Below are 17,582 nucleotides of genomic sequence, written 5' to 3'. Positions count from 1 at the left end.
CTGAGACTCTGGGGCAACCTCCCCTTTGACAATTCCCTTATGGGAGATAACAAGGATGCCCACGAATCCCTCTGTCTTGTTCCCTGAACAGTGGACAGCTGAGTGGCCAACCTACAGGACTGTCTTCCTCTCACACTTTACTGTGGCTCACTATCCAAAAGAGGTTTCCACCCACAAGCAAAGGCCATCATAAGAGAACACTTTAGGTGTAAGGCTATATAAAGTCAATAGATCAGGCAAAGCTTAAAGGTAAGTCGTTGGATACTTTTGTTTTCTCTCTTCCTTTCTCTAACCAGAGACACTTACCAATGTGAGAAACTTCTCCAATGCCAAGACCTTTGAGCTACAAACACTCATTATTGTGTACCTCCTACTACAGGGCACTGCGGTAGGTTCAGAAGAGGAAATAAAATAAGCAAGACAGTTTTGCCCTGAAGGAGTTTATCACCTAACAGGGGCGCTAAGTATAGAAATTCTTATATACAAGGCCAAAGTGATAAGTGACACAGGAAAGATACAAAGTGTTGTGGGATCTCAGAAGAGAGAAAGAATATAGCTTATACTTTGACTTCAGTCCGTTTCACTATTTCTAGCATAACAGAAACGTCATGGAACCATATGATTCTTTTTAAGTAAGGAGAGTTAAATGCCCTTGGAAAGAACTGCAAAATTCCTGGATGAAAAGGCTACATCTTCTGGGGAAAGAAGGCAGAAAATAGGCAGAAATCAAGTCATCTATCTTCAAAATATCGCCTGTGCCTTCACGCCACCCACAAATCCCAGAGGAAGGCCTATCCCCCCACTTGGCTCCACTCCGTAGGTCCTTGCTTTCGCAGTGTCATTTTCCCTTCACCACTGTAAGTTTCTCTTTCTCCAGTGGCTTCTCCTTTGTTTTCAAACACATATTTGTCTTCCCATCTTAAAAGGGGGGTTTTGCTGGGCCGTTAGCTCTCCAGCTAGCTCTCATTTCCTTTTCATTGTGAAACTTCCCAATGAGAGTTCTACACTTAACTGTCTCCATTGCCTTATCAAGTGACCCTTCTTTAGCTGCCTACAATCTGCTGATATTGCCCAAGATCCCGGACTGCCTGATGATCTTTCCTCGGGCAGTCAGCATGTGGCACGGGCAGATACCCTCCCTGGTGATGGGAAGAGCATGGGATTTGAATAAAGACAAATTCTGTGATCTTAAATGACCTGAAGCAAGTTACTTAGCCCTTGAGCCTCTGCTTCTTTATCTTTAAAATGAGGATAATATCACCAACCTCACAGGTTTGCTGTAAGGATTAAAAGCTATAACTTAGCTAAAGCACCTACCACTGTATCTAGCACACACTCAGTACATACTTGATAACTGCTAGCTTCCCTTTCTTATCTAATTTACTCCCCATCCAGATTCTCTCCTATCTCACTCATATTGCCTTCACTGACTCCTACTACCTTCCAAGTATGATTGCTCCCCAAATCTCAATCATTGGACTTTTGTTCCTTTCTACATGCTGTTCCCAGCAAAAGGTGCTTCCATTCTCCTGCCATTAAATGCTGCTCCTTTGTAGATCATTCCCAAATCTATTTCTACAGGTCCTTTTTTCAACCTAAGCTTCAACCTATTTTTTTTAACTCTTTCCTGAACATTCCCACTTGTATGTCCTATAACCAATTTAAATCCAACATATATTGAAAAAGATCTTCATCTTTTAAATTAACTCTAATTATATATAAGGCTTTTTTTTTTTTTTTTTAATAAGCTAAGGCATTGTTAAGTAGTCATACTGGAATGAGTGGACTTTTATGAAACCCTTCCTCTACTAGGGGACAAGCAAGGAGACTCAACTGTGTGAACTGTGGCAAAATGTTCCAGAGGTATGTAAAGCTTATAGGTTAGACCTAAAAGGACTCGACATTTGCCGGAAATAAGGCCTCAGTTATCACTGCCTCACTATGCAATTCTGAACTAAGTGGATTTCTCAGACCAGAGATCAAAACCAAATGAGAGACTAACAGTGAATCTGGCGAAGCTAAACGGAAAAAAAAAATAGTTTTCATTTTAGAAGAGTTGGTAACTTCCTTTGAATGAAGTAAGATGCACAGCCCCTGCAGCAGTGTCTGTTAAATTGTGTTAGCCGATCTGGGTCTAGATGTATCTAGATATACAGGATTTAGTTTTCCACAAGCCCCTACAAACTCTGTTGTCTTTTATCCAGCCTGATCCACACGTTTCTGTTATATACCTACCCCCTGTAATCATCTGAGTTTGTAACACCTGGTTTTGAGTGTTTTAGGATGAGAATTTAAATGTGATTAAGTCCTTTACTGTTGGGATTCTCAGAATCAGAAAGCCTATCTTTTGGAAATGAGTAATTTTAATCCTTTTGTATTTTCTATATTGATTTTCTTTTTGTTTTCCCTCAGATTTTTAATAAATTCTCTTTTGAAAGTATAAGCCTTTATAAATCTTTGTAAAAGGAAAATAAAGAGGTCTTTTTATATATTCTTGGGACAAAAAGAAAAGAAGTGGTGACCCCTGGTAGCAGGGCTCAATGGTGACTACAGGAATTTCAGTGAGAAAACCCCAAAAAGAAGGCAAAATTCAGAAGAAATATGGTTGAGAAACATGTGCAGCCATCCCTTCCTCCCTGGAGCTTTCCATTCCAGACCTCAAATACTGGTGGACTTGTGTTTTAAATAAGGAAAACCATTCCTTTATATGCCCAAGATTAGATTTAATTGAGCCCCACCCATGATTTTTCCAGTCTGTCAATGGCACCACTATTCTTCAGATCACATAGGCAAAGCACTGACAGCCTAATCTTCCTAAAAGATCACTTTCATATGTCACTTCTCCGGTCAAAACTTCCAATGGTTTCCCACTTTCTATAACAGTAATTAACTGCAAGAAGGAAGCGCCCCAACTCCCTCCTAGGAGATGTGCCCCTGTTTGAAAATCACTGCATGTAATGACAGATGTTAATAACTGGACTGAAACAAGCAAATAAATGGATTACAGGCAGAAAAGAGCTAAAAAACATTTACTGTTAGAACAAAGCACCAATCTTCCAGACCAGCATTTAAGCCCTGCCCCCAACCTAGCCTCAAGTATTATCTTGCTAACTTTATTTTCTACTAATCCTCACCCACTCTTCTTATTTTATATCCTTTGCCCATGTGTTTCCCACCTAAAATGCCTTCCACATAGTTCCCTAGCAAAATCTGAAAAAATACTAAAGTCCAGTTCAAGTCCTGCTTTTTACAGGACGCTTTTTCCAATCACTCCACTACTGTGGCCTCTGTAACCATTCACTAAGTACAGTGTGCTCTTTGATGGCAATGTTGCCATTTATGCTAGTTCATGAGCATGATACTGGATACTGGAAGGATGAACTAGCTGCAAGCTTCTCAAGATCAGAGAACAGACACACACAATCGTAGGGAGGATATTCTCATGCATCTAGACTTATCCTTCTTTATGATGCCCATGAAGGAGACTGAAAAACATCCTCTGAATGCTGTGTCTTCCTCTACATATTGAAAAACAGACACATGGCAGAGGAGCAGCCCTTCCAACCTTGGAAGTAGAGCCCAGAGAGAGGAAAGGCTGAGGAAGGAAGAAACTTAATAACTTACTTTGGGCTCTATGACTCATGTTCTTTCCAGGATTTTGTCAGGTTCTTATTCCTTTGGTTTTTGAGATATTTAATTGCTTAACTGGCTCTGAAAAAAGAGGTTCTAGGACCTCTCAATAATAAAAGATACAAGGTTTATACTTCATTCCAAAATTGAGACTATCTCCCAGTAAACTAAGTGTCAAAGAAACAAGGCAGGTAGTACAATCTGACAATGATCTTCTCCTTAGGCTACTCATCTGTTTATAGTGGGGCTAAGTCTCAGGATACCAACAGCTGACGGTTTCATGGCCTATTCATAAGATAGTAAAAATAACAAAGAGTGGGAAGATATGATTCCTTCATCCATCAACAAATACTTCCTGAGTGCCTACTATGTGTGGAGATACTGCTCTAGGCACTTTGGATAAACCAGCACACAAAACACACATCCCTGTCTTCACTGAGGTTATACATCCTGGCAGGCGAAGACAGGCCATAAACCATAAGCATAATAAAGTCAATAAATTTGATGGTAATACGGAAGATAAGTGCTATGGCAAAAAAATAAAAAGCAAAGCATGGTAAAGTGAAATGGGAGTGCCGGGGGCAGAAGGGAAGGGATGTGGCTTACAATCTTAACAGGATAATCAGGGTAAACCCACAGAGAAGGTGATATCTGAAAAAAGGCATGATTGTAGTCCATGTAGATATGCTTGCTTTTTTCAAAAAATATATTCATTTATTTATTTAGGCTGCACCAGGTCTTAGTTGTGGCACGGCAAATCTTTTTTTAGTTGCGGCACACAGGCTCATAGTTGTGGCACACGGGCTTCTTAGTTGCAGCATGCAGACTTTTAGTTGTGGCATGCATGCAGGATCTAGTTCCCCAACTAGAGATCAAACCTGGGCCCCCGGCATTGGGGGCGTGGAATCTTATCCACGGGACCACAAGGGAAGTCCCCGCCTGCACATTTCTTGACATGCCTCCCCTTAAGAGTTGAAGCTTAATTACCCTTCCTTGGAGTGTGGCCTGGACTTAGTGACTCACTTCTAACGAAGAGAATATAGCAAGATGGTGATGGGGTGTCACTTCTGAGATTAGGTTATAAAGAGACTGCAGCTCCCATCCTGGTCTTGGTCTTGGTCTCTCAGCCCCTCGGATTACTGGCTCTGGAGGAAGCCAGGGCCGTGTCATATGAGTGGCCTATGGAGAGGCCATGTGGCAATGAAATGGCACCTCCTGCCAACAGTCACATGAGAGACCTTGGAGTGAATTCTCCCGCCCCTTATGATGACTGCCTTTCCAGCTGAGATCCTGACTTGCAGTTCAAGAGAAATTCTAAGCCAGAATCACCCAGCTAGCTACTTCTACATTCCCAACCTTCAAGATAATAAACGTTTGTTGTTTTAAGCCACTAAGTTTTGGAGTAATTTGTTATACAGCAATAGATAACTAATACAGACAGAAAAGAAGTGAGGGATTTGGCCATACAAATACCTGAAGAAAGAGCATTCCAGACAGAGGGAATAGGCAGTGTAAAGGCCTAAAGGAGGTGATGCTTAGAGCATCAGAAAAACAGCAAGAGGCCAGTGTGGCTGCAGTGGACTGAGGGGGAGAGAGAGAGGAGATGAATCAGAAAGGTAACAAGGTCCAGATCACGTAGAGTTTTGCAGGCCATCATAATGTCTTTGGGTTTTCCTCCATAAATGAAATGTAAAGCCAGCTTTGAGCAGGAGGTATCATGATGTGATTTGAGTTTTAATAAGATCACTTTCTTGGTAACAGGCCCAGAAGGGAGCAGAAGAAGCAACAGGGATACCAATGAAGAGACTAATGCAAAAATGTGGGTAAGAGACGATGGTGGCTCAGACAAGAATGATAGCGGCAGAGGTGAAATTACAGGTGTACTTTGAAGGTAGAGCCAAGAGGCTTATGAACTGGATGTAGGATGTGAAAGGACAGAAGTCAAGAATGACTCCAAGGTTTTGGGCCCTAGCAAGTGAATGGATGAAGTTTCCATCAACATGGGAGGGGGTTTTTAGACAAGCAAATTTGGGGGTTAAGATTAGGAGTTCAGTTTTGGACATGCTGAATTTGAGATGCTATTAGACTTTCACATAAAAATGTTGAGCAGGCAGTCTGAAGTTGGGGGCAAGGTCTAGAATGAAGATTAAACTTGGGATTCATCAACAAGATGATATATATATATTTTTAATTTTTATGCAATTTTTATTGTTTTGTTTTTCCTTTTAAAAGGAATTTTATTGAGATATGACTGACATGCAACAAACTGAATATGTTTAAAGTGTAAAATTTGATTTTTTCCTTATTAGTCATCTATTTTATACTTATTAATGTATGTATGGCAATCCCAATCTCCCAATTCATCCCACAACAAGATGATATTTAAAGTCATGGGACTAGATGAGACCAGTAAAGGAGCGAAAAAAAGATCAGAGCATCAAGGACTGAGTCCTAGGGCACTCCCAACATTAAGAGATAAGGGGAAAGAATCAGCAAAAGATTTTTGAGAAGGAACAACCGATGAGATAGGGAGAAACAGGAGAGTATTGTGCTGTGGAAGCCCATGTTAAGAAAGTATATTGAGGAGAAGGAATTGACAAGCATTATAAAGGGAAAACCTAAATAGGAAAGGATCAGCCAACTCGACTGTCTTCTGCCTCCCTACTCTTCTTTTTCATTTCCACATCCTCCCTGATGACAAATTCTATAGCAGTGATAAGTAAAGGGGGCTGTGGGGACAGCAGGATAGTGTACCTATGCCTGGAGGAAGGAAAGCAGACTGAGGAAAGGAAAAACTGTCACGGAAGACTCACAAAAGGAACGTCAGCAGTGCAGAGCTGGGAAAACTGAACAGGAGTTTGCCATGAGGACAAAAGAGAAAAGAATAACAGGCAAACGGATCACAAAACATATGGGCAGGAAGCTGTCAATACCTGAACATGATGAAAGGGTGGGGTGCTATCAGGGAGTGACAGAAGGTCAGGCTGAGGAGGTCAGCAGGACCAAATCAAGAACCAGTTTGTGTGGCATGCAAGGAGTTTGAACTTTACCCTGCAGGCAGTTGGGAACCACTTCAGGACTTTAAGCAAGGGAGTGATATCATTAGGTTCCTGTTTCAAACAGATCACTCTGACGTAACTGCAAGTTCAATTAGAAGGAAATAAGTATTGACTGGGAGACAAGTTAGGAGGCTGTGGCATGGTCAAACCAGAAACGGGGTGGGGGATGGCTAATCTAAGGCAATGGAAGCTGGAATAGAGAAGAAGAGAAGATTCAAAAAAGGGTTAACAAGTTAGGCTCTGGAAGTAAGGACAAAGAGAAGAGGGGATAATGCCCAAGTTCCTAGCTTAGAAAACTAAATGGATAATGGTACAATTCCCCAAGAAAAGGAACATAGACGAGAACTAGATTTGGGGCAGTAGACAATTAATTTTAGACATGTTTAGGGTATTGCATGTGGGACATCCAGGTGGAAATGTCAAATATGCAGAAAGAAATATGGGCCTGAAACATAGTGGAGATATAAAACTGGTACTCAGGGGTATACTAGTGATAGCTGGAACTGGGGTCTGGATGAGATCACCCAGGGAGAAGAGACTGAAGGGTGGGAGGATGGAGGACCCAATCCTGGGTAACACTAACGTTTGATGGTAGGGAAAGGATGGAGAGCCAGCCAAGGAAACCAAGAAGCTGCCTGTGAACTTAACAGGATAGCAATTTTCAGGTTAAAGGACTCCCCATCTTTCCCAGATTGCTTTGATATAAGCTTTGGCTTCATAAGAGCAGCAATGAATATCTTCATAGCTTGAAGTCTCTGCTCTAGAATCAGGCTGCAACCAGACAGGGGATGAAAATACTAACTAAAACTAGACAGGACACAAAAGCCATGGCTACATTTAGGATGCTGAGTCAAATCAGTGTTAACTATAGTTGTAGAACTCTAACTACATAATAGAAATTGGTTAAGGTATTACATGAAACAGATTATCTAAGCCTTACTAAGCATTCAGAATGCAGTAACGGGAGTGATTGCTAGGCTGAACACTCTCCTCTAAAGACAGAGAAGAAGAGAACTGCAAAATCTCTATCTCTGCTAAGGCCCCCTCCCCAAGGAAGCCAACTTCTCGCAACTGCCCAGGTTTCGGTGTCCGGGGCTGATTCCCAGCCAGGGGTTGCCAGCTGCAGAGGGCGGGGCTCTATTTTGGGCTGCCTGCTGTCCCTGAGCCCAGCCGCGTCTGGTTTGAGCAGCATGCAGCCCCAGTGACTCACACACCCATGCAAACCGCCTGTGGCTCGTGGCATGGCCTCGGAATGCCAGCCTTAGGCCAGCTCCCTCCTCACCCCATTACACTGGGATAAATAAATAAAGAGCATGCCAGCAGCCGCACAGCCTGATGGCAACCAGATGAAGAGAGGGAGGCATGGACAGGGCCAGGGGAAGGAACTCCCTCCAGTGGACCCTGCTGAGCGTGGGCCATGCCAGCCCTCTCATCCTAAACTTCCTCTTTAACACCATTCCTACTGGCATGTAGTAATAGTCCCCAATTCCTTGACAGGTCTTCTATTCCTAAAGGTGCCTCTCAGCCCCTAATCCTAGGAAATGCTCCACGTGGGGATGCTGCCCTCTGGGAGAACAGGGCCAGACCTGACTTGAATGGGCACTGCCAGGAATCCCCCTCTAGTTAGGCCACCATCGATTGGTCCCCTTGGTCTCCCTGGAAATGAAAATCAGGCTCTTAAGGGGAGAGGAAAAACAAAAAGACTAAATATGGAGAAGTAACCCCTGTTCAATCCTTAAATATTTTTCCTGGCCTTAGTATCCTAGAAACCTCCTGTCCTACCGCCTCCTGTGCCCCATCTCAATGGCCTCTTGCCTAGCAATCATCCCAATGAGAACTAGGAAAAACAGACCCCAGGCACTGACCGCATGGCCCTCTGACATCAGCCCTGGCCCCCCTGCACCTTCATCCCGAGCTCTCTGTCCCTGGTTTGTTTATCTTCCAACGTTGCTTATTTTGATGGCACATCCTTTCAGCTCAGTCTTGGGTGACCCTGTGACCCTTCTGTGTCCTGTTTGTAGGACCCCAGGCAAGCAGGGTAACTGAAAAGATGCAGTGGCCATAAGAAATGGTGCAGTCCTGGTAGGAAACCTTTCAATTCTAGCAGTTCTGCAGGACATTCCGAGGACAGTGCGGTGATCCCAGAGGTCACAAGAATTCTACACCATCCTACCCCTTGACTCTTCTCTAATTTGTGTGTGCAACCAGTAAAAGTAGCAAAACAAAATAGGGATAATCCTAAACAATGAATCAAGAAGTGTGGATGGTCCTAAACATACAGCTACCACCACGTGACTTTAGGAGAATCACTTAACCTTCCTGAGGCCCAAACTCTTATTTTATGAAATGGAAAGCTATAATTACCTATCTCTCAGATCCTTTCCAGGTATAATAAAATTCTACAAGTCTATGTGGTTTGGATGTGATCCACCCAGAACCTAGAGGACTAGTGTTCTCAAAGTAGTTGGTTCTAAACATCAATCCCCTTCCTGGGCTAGCACCTATATTCTACATGTTTTCTCATTCAGTTCTGCAGCGTTCCCCCCACCCCAATAGCATGAAAGAAATGAGCCTCCAGTTCTACAAATGAGAAAACAGGCTTTGAGAAAAGCCACAAAATAAATCAGGAGAATAACTGAAGATCCTAACTATGGGTCTAACAAGCAACGCTGTATCCACAGCACACACTGCCACAATTCTCATAAAATCCCTTCAGTGCAGGTTTATCAACATATTCATCCACAAACTCATTGAGAACCTATCACTTCTAGGCACTATGTTTGGTGCTGGGAACATAGAAACGCATTCAACATGGTCCTTGCCCTCGAAGAGTACATAGATCAGTGGAAAAAGACATAGTCTTGCAGACATACAAACAGCATCATGACAAAATTATAACTAGTAAAACAGAGGCATGAACCAAGGCACTGCAGGAGCAGGAAAGAAGGATTATCTTTACAAGGACAGTCCGGAAAGGTCTCCCAAAGAAGCTGAAGCTGACACTTGAAAGATTAATAGAAGTTTACAAGGTAGATAAGACCAAGGCACTGGGCATTCTAGATAAAGGAACAATGTGTGCAAAGACACAAAGGCTAGAGAAAACAGCATTTTTGGCAATTTGAAGCCATTCTGTATGGCTGAAGCATAAAACACACAGAGAAAAATGTTGAGAAACCAAGCTGGATAGGTATGCAGGCACTAGATCAGGAAGGGACCTCCCTGCTGAGCTAAGAATAAGCCTTGCATTGTTTGACTAGGGCTGAGGCAGGGAACTAGTATGCCATCCCAGCCTACGTTAACCTCCTTAAACCCAAATCTATAGACAGGGGAAGCTATCTGAGAGAAAACAAGGCCTAGGATATCTCTCTCTGTCACAAGTTTAGATTTAATGGTCTCTCATTCCCCATGAAGACCTGAAACCTATTCTGCTTCAGGACTTAGCAACACATGCTTTCCTTCTCCTCCAGAATTACAACTGGATGGACTGAGTGCTCAACTTCCATGTTTTGGTCTCACTGTTAACACCTCGAGCATCATGAGGCTACCGCTCAGTCAATGGACAGAGGCAGAACAGAGAGGTTCTAAATCACCTGCTTTTTGCTCAGCCCTGTGAAAAGAACTAATTTCAGGTTCAAAAGAAGTAGGAGTCACAGTCCCTGTCCACAAGGAGCTTACAAATTAGCCCAGAAGACAAGACAGAATAAGAATAATCTATACATAACACAATATTAGAACAGCATTATTTACTCACACAATAAAGTACCAACCTGGGTAACATGTATAATTAGAAAATAGTGCAATAATACTAGGGTACTAACTGTACAACCAACAAGTCCCAGAAGAGTTAGAGAAAAAGATCAATATTGACTGGTATTATCAAAGGTCACTATTAATATTACCCCTGCTTGGCATTTAATAGATGTTTCTTTTGGCCAAGCTCAATCCTTAGAAGGGAAACCTAGGCAGGAGCTTCTGACAGGCCACAATTATCTACTCCCCATTCATTCCTTTGCCAGTCTCCTTGTATAAACACTGTGATTTTCCACAGCCTACTGTGCCCACAAGACAGTCCCCAAATGGTAGCCCTGCGCTTTTCACTTTCCTCTACTGTGGGATGTCAACGGGGCCTGGACAAGTAATAATGACTAGCCCCCAGCTCCACAATTCAGACCTGGGATCAGATCTCAACAAGCAAAAATTCAGCAACTGGTCAACCAAGCTTTCCAAGAGAATTCCAAACAAAATCCCTAGGTACTTTAGCAGAGATATTTTACAAATGTTAATCAGCCCACTTTTGCCTTTTATGTCTTTCCCCCACTTCTCCCCATCTTCCCCAGGTACATCTTAAGCTTTATCAGACTTTCTATAGGTGACTTTTCCAGAGAAAGGGCTCTCCAACCATGCAAGCAAACCTAACACCCAAAATGCAAGTCACCACTCGGGCACCTGGAAAGAGGAAATAAAAGCAAAGCTGCACAAGGAGAAGGGAAATAACAAACACTTTACCTCTACCATAAATTGTTCCAAGAAGGAATTCTCTTCAAATGGCTCTGTCTTCAACCGATCTGTAACAAGAAGGGAAGCAGAAAAGAAATATGAGTCTTAGAATGAGCTTCCTACCTGTGAGATGGAAAGAGAACAGAGCCCAGGACTTCTTGGGAAAGAGGATAAAGATGCAACACCCAGAGAAACCTAGTTCAGTGAGAGAAGAGGACAAACGGGAGGAGAAAAGGGTGATCAGCAATAAATCAGCAGGTTCACTGGCAGCATGTGCTCTAGAAGGTTTTCCCACCACAAAGACAGGTCAAATTAAATTTTTATTCTGAAGTTGGAGCTATGCAGCTTCCTAAAGTCCCAAGCCATTCTGCCCTCATGCAGTTTTGTATAGCTACTGGCTCCTTTCCAGAGTCTTTCTGTGCCATTGCCTAGGGCATGTCTGGACTCAGTTACAGCTTCTGTTGGACACTTGGGCCCCAGCCAGGTACTCGAGGCAAAAGAAGTGTCATCTAGTCTCCAGTTCCTGGTCAGCACCCAGCACCCACCCTCGCGGAAGCACCTCCCTAATGCAAATGAGTCTCCCCCTTTCCTAAGGCTCTCCGACTGTCTGTACCACTCCCCACCAAACGCCTCAAAGAACATCCTCTCACCTCGGCTCAGCGTAGCCCCACTCTCCTGGTAGTCCTGGAGCTCTAGATCTTTCTTACGAAGCAGCATCGCTAGGTCCCTCACTTGGCACTGCAATGCCAGGCTCATGCCCATCAGAGGACGAATCAAATGCTGGGAGACCTTTCATGGAAGAGATACCAATTAGCCAACAGACACACACATAGTACTACCTAACACTGCATAAGATACAAGGAAAAAATACTGAAAAACAAAATGTTTTCACAGGAACTTGTATTTTCATAGGCAAGCAACCCATTTACATGAATGTAAACACAAATATAATAATTAAATAAGTATATGAAAAAGGTTCAAGGATTTTCTCTGTGGCACAGATAAAAGGATGGGAAGAATAAAGGAGAACATGTATGAACAGATAACCTAGAGTTGTGATTTAAAGAGAAGGATGTGATACAGGTGATAAGAAGTAAGTGTGGACTCAACTCTCAGCAAAAACTGAGAGACGAAAGCAGAAGATCCAAGTAACGAAGAAAGTAGGTGCGGTTTAGCTGGAGTGTAACGGAAGACAAATATCAACAGAAAGTAGAGAACTTTGAAAGTCAAATCAGACCCAGACACTAATTATGAACCATATCAGGGCTGATAATAGCCCAGAAAGAGGCCAGAGTTTCCATCTATTCCCACGAATGCAGCAAAGTCTTAGGTCATGGTTGTGATAGAAGCAAGCCAATCACCAAGAGACTAGCCTAGGAAGGAACAAACCACTCCTCCACACAGCTTGCTCTTAACCAAAGGTAAGAAGGATGCAAGCGTGGCCACACCGCAGTGCAACCAGAGTGATGCTCTCATATGATAATACACAGCTATATAGAATAACCATTCCATTCACCTACACAAGGTGTCCATTAGCCTGTCAAAGAAGTTAGCAAAAATCAATCATTTGTGGCTGAAAGTTCCTTTCCCTTCCCCCAAGGAGATGAACTAAAGGAGGCAGCAAGAAGAAATGCCCTAGATCAGAGGTCAGCAACTCTTTTCTGTAAGGGCAGATAGTCAATATTTTCAGCTCTGTGGCCCACAATATTCAACTCTGCTGTTGTAGCAAGAAAGCAGCCATTGACAACATGTAATAAATGAGGGTGGCTGGGTTCCAATACAACTTTACAAAAATAAGCAGCAAGCCAGATTTGGCCTGCTGGCCATAGTATGCCAACCCCTACACTAGACCTAAAAAGGAGAACTTTTAGACAAGATACCCAACACAGGCTTGAAGTGAGGAAAAGGTACTAAAGTGGCTCATAAGCTGTGCAAGCCAGACTCATCTGGATCAGGATCAGAAGTCTGGACTCTTCAGACTTGTATGTTTTCATTTCCATTAATTTTCTAGTAAAACTTATTACTAAAGACTTCAAGTATCTTACGGTTCAAACTGACAGGAAATAATTTTTTTTTCTCTAAAGACAGATTAGAAGAGAAGACACTGGGTATGTGTTAGGGTTGGGGTAGGTTAGGGTTTGGGAGCAGCAGCTTTTGCACCAGCACCAGGACCCAAGAAACGCAGGGGTAACAGCGCAGAGTAGAAGGTCGGCAGTCAAGTGCAGCTACCTGTCATTTCTTTCTGTCACATAGCACATCCCAACCTAGGACTGTCTCCCAGCTCAGTTCTTAGTATGAACTTAAACCTCCAGGAAGTACTGTTCAGAATGTGACAGAAGCTCTGCTTTTGGAAAATTTATCCACTCTAGACTCAACCCCCTTTTCTAGGAATTGCTTTAAGTTTGGTCCTTTTCAAGGGAGATCAGGAGGGAAAATAGGTGAATACTTGTATGAAAGCAAGTCAATGTTCAGTGAGTTGAACTGAAAATAACTGCCACTGCTAACCAAGCAGCATCTCCATCCATTTGTTGGCGCACTCAAATAACAGAAATTCCTGGAGTTAATAACCAACCTTTCTCTGGGGGCTACTTTCACAGCAATTCCTTTGAGTGGTGGTAAATATAACAGCATGAAACATGATGAGAAACAGTTTTTAATCAATGCCATGTCTAATTAAATGTGGTAATTATTGAAATTATTAATAGGACTCCAATGTCTATATAGCATTTTTTAAAAAGCTTTTTATCATTAAATACTTCAACTTCTCAAATAACTTCATAGGACTGGGTTACACCACTCTGAATCACAGGGGTATAACTCACTTCGAAGTTAGTTGAACCCTAACTTAGATCAATTAATTAGAATAAGACACTGTGGCTGAAGCAACAGATTTCAAAGCAAATTCACAGATACTACAAGGAAAAATCTAAGTGCTTTAGGAGGCCAAGGACACTCTCTCCCCTTCATTTATAGACAGCAATATATGAAAAGATGCAGTTGAATAAGCCAATTCAACAAATACCTACTGGGTGTCGAATACATGTTCTGACCCTGTGAGGCCTCTGCCCTCAAAGAGATCACAACAGTTAAGGAAGTCAGGAAGTGTGGTGGATATAGAAGCAGGAGTTGCCAATCTTCTCCAGAGGAAAAGCTATTTATAATTTTCCCCAACGTCTTCAGATTTGTTCATATGTCATAGGGAAAAGAGCAGGACAGCAGTTACAAACCCCAAGATGAAATGTATCACGTTTGGATATAATGAAAAGAATAGTAGACTAGGAACTAGGAGACCGAGATTCTAGCCGTGGCTCTGATAGCATCTAGATGTGAAAACGGCTTAACCTCAAGTACTTATATGGTCTTTGTCTTTTAAAAAAAAAAATTATGGAGTTGGAATATTTGCTCTCATAGGTCACTATAATCCTAAGGTTAAGTAATGTTACATATGTTCTCTTATTTAATCCTCACATCTCTGCAGTAAGGTCATGGTTGGTATCTCCATTTTACAAATGAAGAAACTGAGTCTCATAAAAATTCAGTAACTTATCCAAGGCAATACAAGTAGTCAAAGTGGTGGAGCCGAGTTACAAATTCAGGTCTGCTGGTTCCAAAGCCTGTGCTCCTTCCACAAAAAAAACCCTTGGATGTGACTCCTGGGAATCAAAAAATAGCCAAAGAGGTGACAAATTTGTAACTCAAATATAGACTATAAAAAATTATATTAGGAAAAGAAGATAACAATAACAACAACAAAGAATTACATTAGCCACTAGGAAGAACAGAGAGTGGGAAGGAGGAGGGGTGATAAGAAGTTGGCCAGAAGTGGAAATGGGTTCAGTGTTAGGAAGTTTTATATATTCCATAATATCCTGCAGAGACATAAAAACTATTACTTTATTAATGTGAATACACCATGTGGTAGCGGGTGTGGGGAAACAGGTACTCTCCCACTCTTCTGTACTGGGGGGCGTGAAACTGCATAATCTCTCTGGAAGACAACAGGACATTATGTTAGCAAGATTAAAGATGCAAATATTCCTTGATTCAGCTATTCCACTTCTAGAAATTTAGACACATACTTACACATAGAAAAAGTAAATACAGGATATTCACTACATATAACAACAAAAGAATGGAAACAATTTAAGTGTCCACTAGCAGCAGATCAATTAAATACATGTTGATATATTCACTCATCAAAATGCTATGTTGCCACTGAAAAATATTAAGGCAGGTCTTCTAAATGTATTGCTGTGAATTATTTCTAAGTTCTAAAACTAAATGAAAAAAGCAAGGTACTGAACACTGTGAACAGCATGCTGTCATTTGTGAAGATACATATATCCAGATATGTATTTGACTCTATGAGTATATCCATATATACATATATATACATACACACACACACACACACACACACACACATATGTAGCTTTCCTTGAAACAAGAAGCTTACAGCAGTAGTTGCTTTAGAGAAGGAAAATGAGGGACTGGAAAGGGAGTGGTAAGAAGACCTATTTCTTCCCTACATACCCTTAAATGCTATTTGAAGTGTTTGCCTTCTGCATGAGTTACTCATTCAAAAAGAATTAAATAAAAACTATGACAAGAATGAGTAACAAACAAAAATTATGACTGTGTGACCTCACAGACACACACACAAGCCTGAAATAGTATCCACCTACATCCTTGTTGGTGTCCACTGGCTCTAACTTTTTCCCTATAAAGCTTCCTCAGGTACAGGGGTTTCCCTGGGATGGCATTCTTCTTGTAATAATATACCTTGAAGCATAATTATTCATAAATTGTTCTCCCCATGACCAACCAAGACTCATTCCACTCTAAACACTGTTGCTCCATAGCCAGCCAAGATTCATTCCACTCTAAACACTGTTGCCTCTTTTTAAATTACGGCTCCCCAATTAGAGGAATTTGCCTAGAATAGCTAGGTTTTCTTTACATATTACTTTCAATTATAATATCATTATACAAGTGTTCTTTACTTATTCTTTGAAAGAAAAAACTATTAGAGCCAATCAGCTTCCAACAAGAACTGCCTCCCCAATCTCACTCCTCTGAATTTCCAGGGCTGTGTGATATAAAATGAGAGTAGTTATGGCTAGGGTTTCCCCAAGGCTGCCCAAATGTTTTGGTGCCAGAATAAGCATTATTGAGGAAACAGTGCCCCCTGGTGTTACTTAGAAAAAGTTGCAGGGGTTTTGAACAAAATAAATTCCATCGAAAGCAAGGTGGAAATTTTCACAAGTTCAATTAAAACCAACAAATGTAAGTGATTATTATTGCTAAGCACTGTTTATGGGCCTTAAAAATTCAGAGGTTAACGAGCAGTAGTTCTCCAAACACTCAAGTCTAGCTTGGGTCAAAAATACCATATCAAAAACAGAGAACAGTTTGTTGAAAAGCACTTTGTTCCATCACCCTATTGATGCCAAAGCAACACAACACCTCTGGGAGACTAAAGAAGGGAGACAGGAAATGATGCCCACTAGTCTTCAGATCCCTCTGCTGATGAACCTACAAGCTTAGAACTCCCATAGAAGACCCTGTCCTCTAATGCTAAAACAAGCTCTATTTATATAGAAGGGTAGAAGAACAAGCAGAAGTAATTCCTGCAAACTAGTTCTTCGCTCTCAACAAACTAATCACTAATAAAAGCTCTTGGGGCCTAAAAATCTACAAGTCAACAGAGGACATTATCTTCCGAGTCCCTGAAAATGGGCTCTCGAATCAGACCTATCTGGGAGTCAAATTCCAGCTCATTCATTTATAAGCTGGATGTCTTTGGACAAATTACCTTCAATCTCAGCTTGCTACTCTGAAAACTGGCAATAATAATACTTACCTTTCAGGACAGGACAATCGTGAGGATTAAATGACAAGATAACGTTCAAAAAGGTACTCAACACTGGTATATGCCTGTGCTACAACCAGAATGATCTTGATAAATTACAAATTGGATCTTGGTAAACCCCCACTTAAAGTTTTTCAATGAATCCCTGTTGCCTTTAGGATAAAATCCAAACTCCTTCAAGATCTGGCCACTGTCTACCTCATTTCTCACGGCTCCCTGCAGTCAGGAAGTTCCCCCACTTGCCCTACACTTAGGCATTTCCACACATTTCAGAATGCACTCATGCCTAGAATGATCTTTTTATTTTCTCCCAGTTACTTCCTACTGATCTTCAAAATTTAGCTCAGAAACTATCTCTTCAAAAAGATTTTTCTGATCCTCAATCATCCTGGGCTTATCTCAATCAAAGTATATACCATACTTTATCCTGTTTCCTATCTGTCTGTCTTCTCATTAGACTATGAACTCCAGGAATAGGCAGTATTGCTTTAGATCTGGACACCCAACAATTAGCCCATAGTAGA

At 41.7% G+C, this 17,582-nt stretch overlaps 1 protein-coding gene across 4 annotated transcripts in view; it reads right to left on the bottom strand.

The window, feature by feature from the left end:
* The window catches only part of NHEJ1 (non-homologous end joining factor 1), an 84,385-nt gene that overhangs the window by 59,422 nt on the left and 7,381 nt on the right, over positions 1-17,582 (bottom strand). For all 4 annotated transcript variants that reach the window (XR_009055013.1, XM_057744230.1, XM_057744229.1 and 1 more), the window contains exons 4-5: positions 11,837-11,975; positions 11,196-11,254 (exon numbers count right to left, since the gene is read on the bottom strand). Coding sequence is in view for 3 of the 4 variants with exons in the window: in XM_057744230.1 (XP_057600213.1) it covers positions 11,196-11,254; positions 11,837-11,975 (198 nt within the window). In the remaining variant the exon portion in view is untranslated. The remainder of the gene's footprint in view (positions 1-11,195; positions 11,255-11,836; positions 11,976-17,582) is intronic.

This window comes from Hippopotamus amphibius, chromosome 8 (genome assembly GCF_030028045.1).
Source record: "Hippopotamus amphibius kiboko isolate mHipAmp2 chromosome 8, mHipAmp2.hap2, whole genome shotgun sequence".
NCBI lineage: Eukaryota > Metazoa > Chordata > Mammalia > Artiodactyla > Hippopotamidae > Hippopotamus > Hippopotamus amphibius.
Note: the sequence above shows the minus strand (reverse complement) of the source record. Positions and strands in the feature narration are given on the sequence as shown.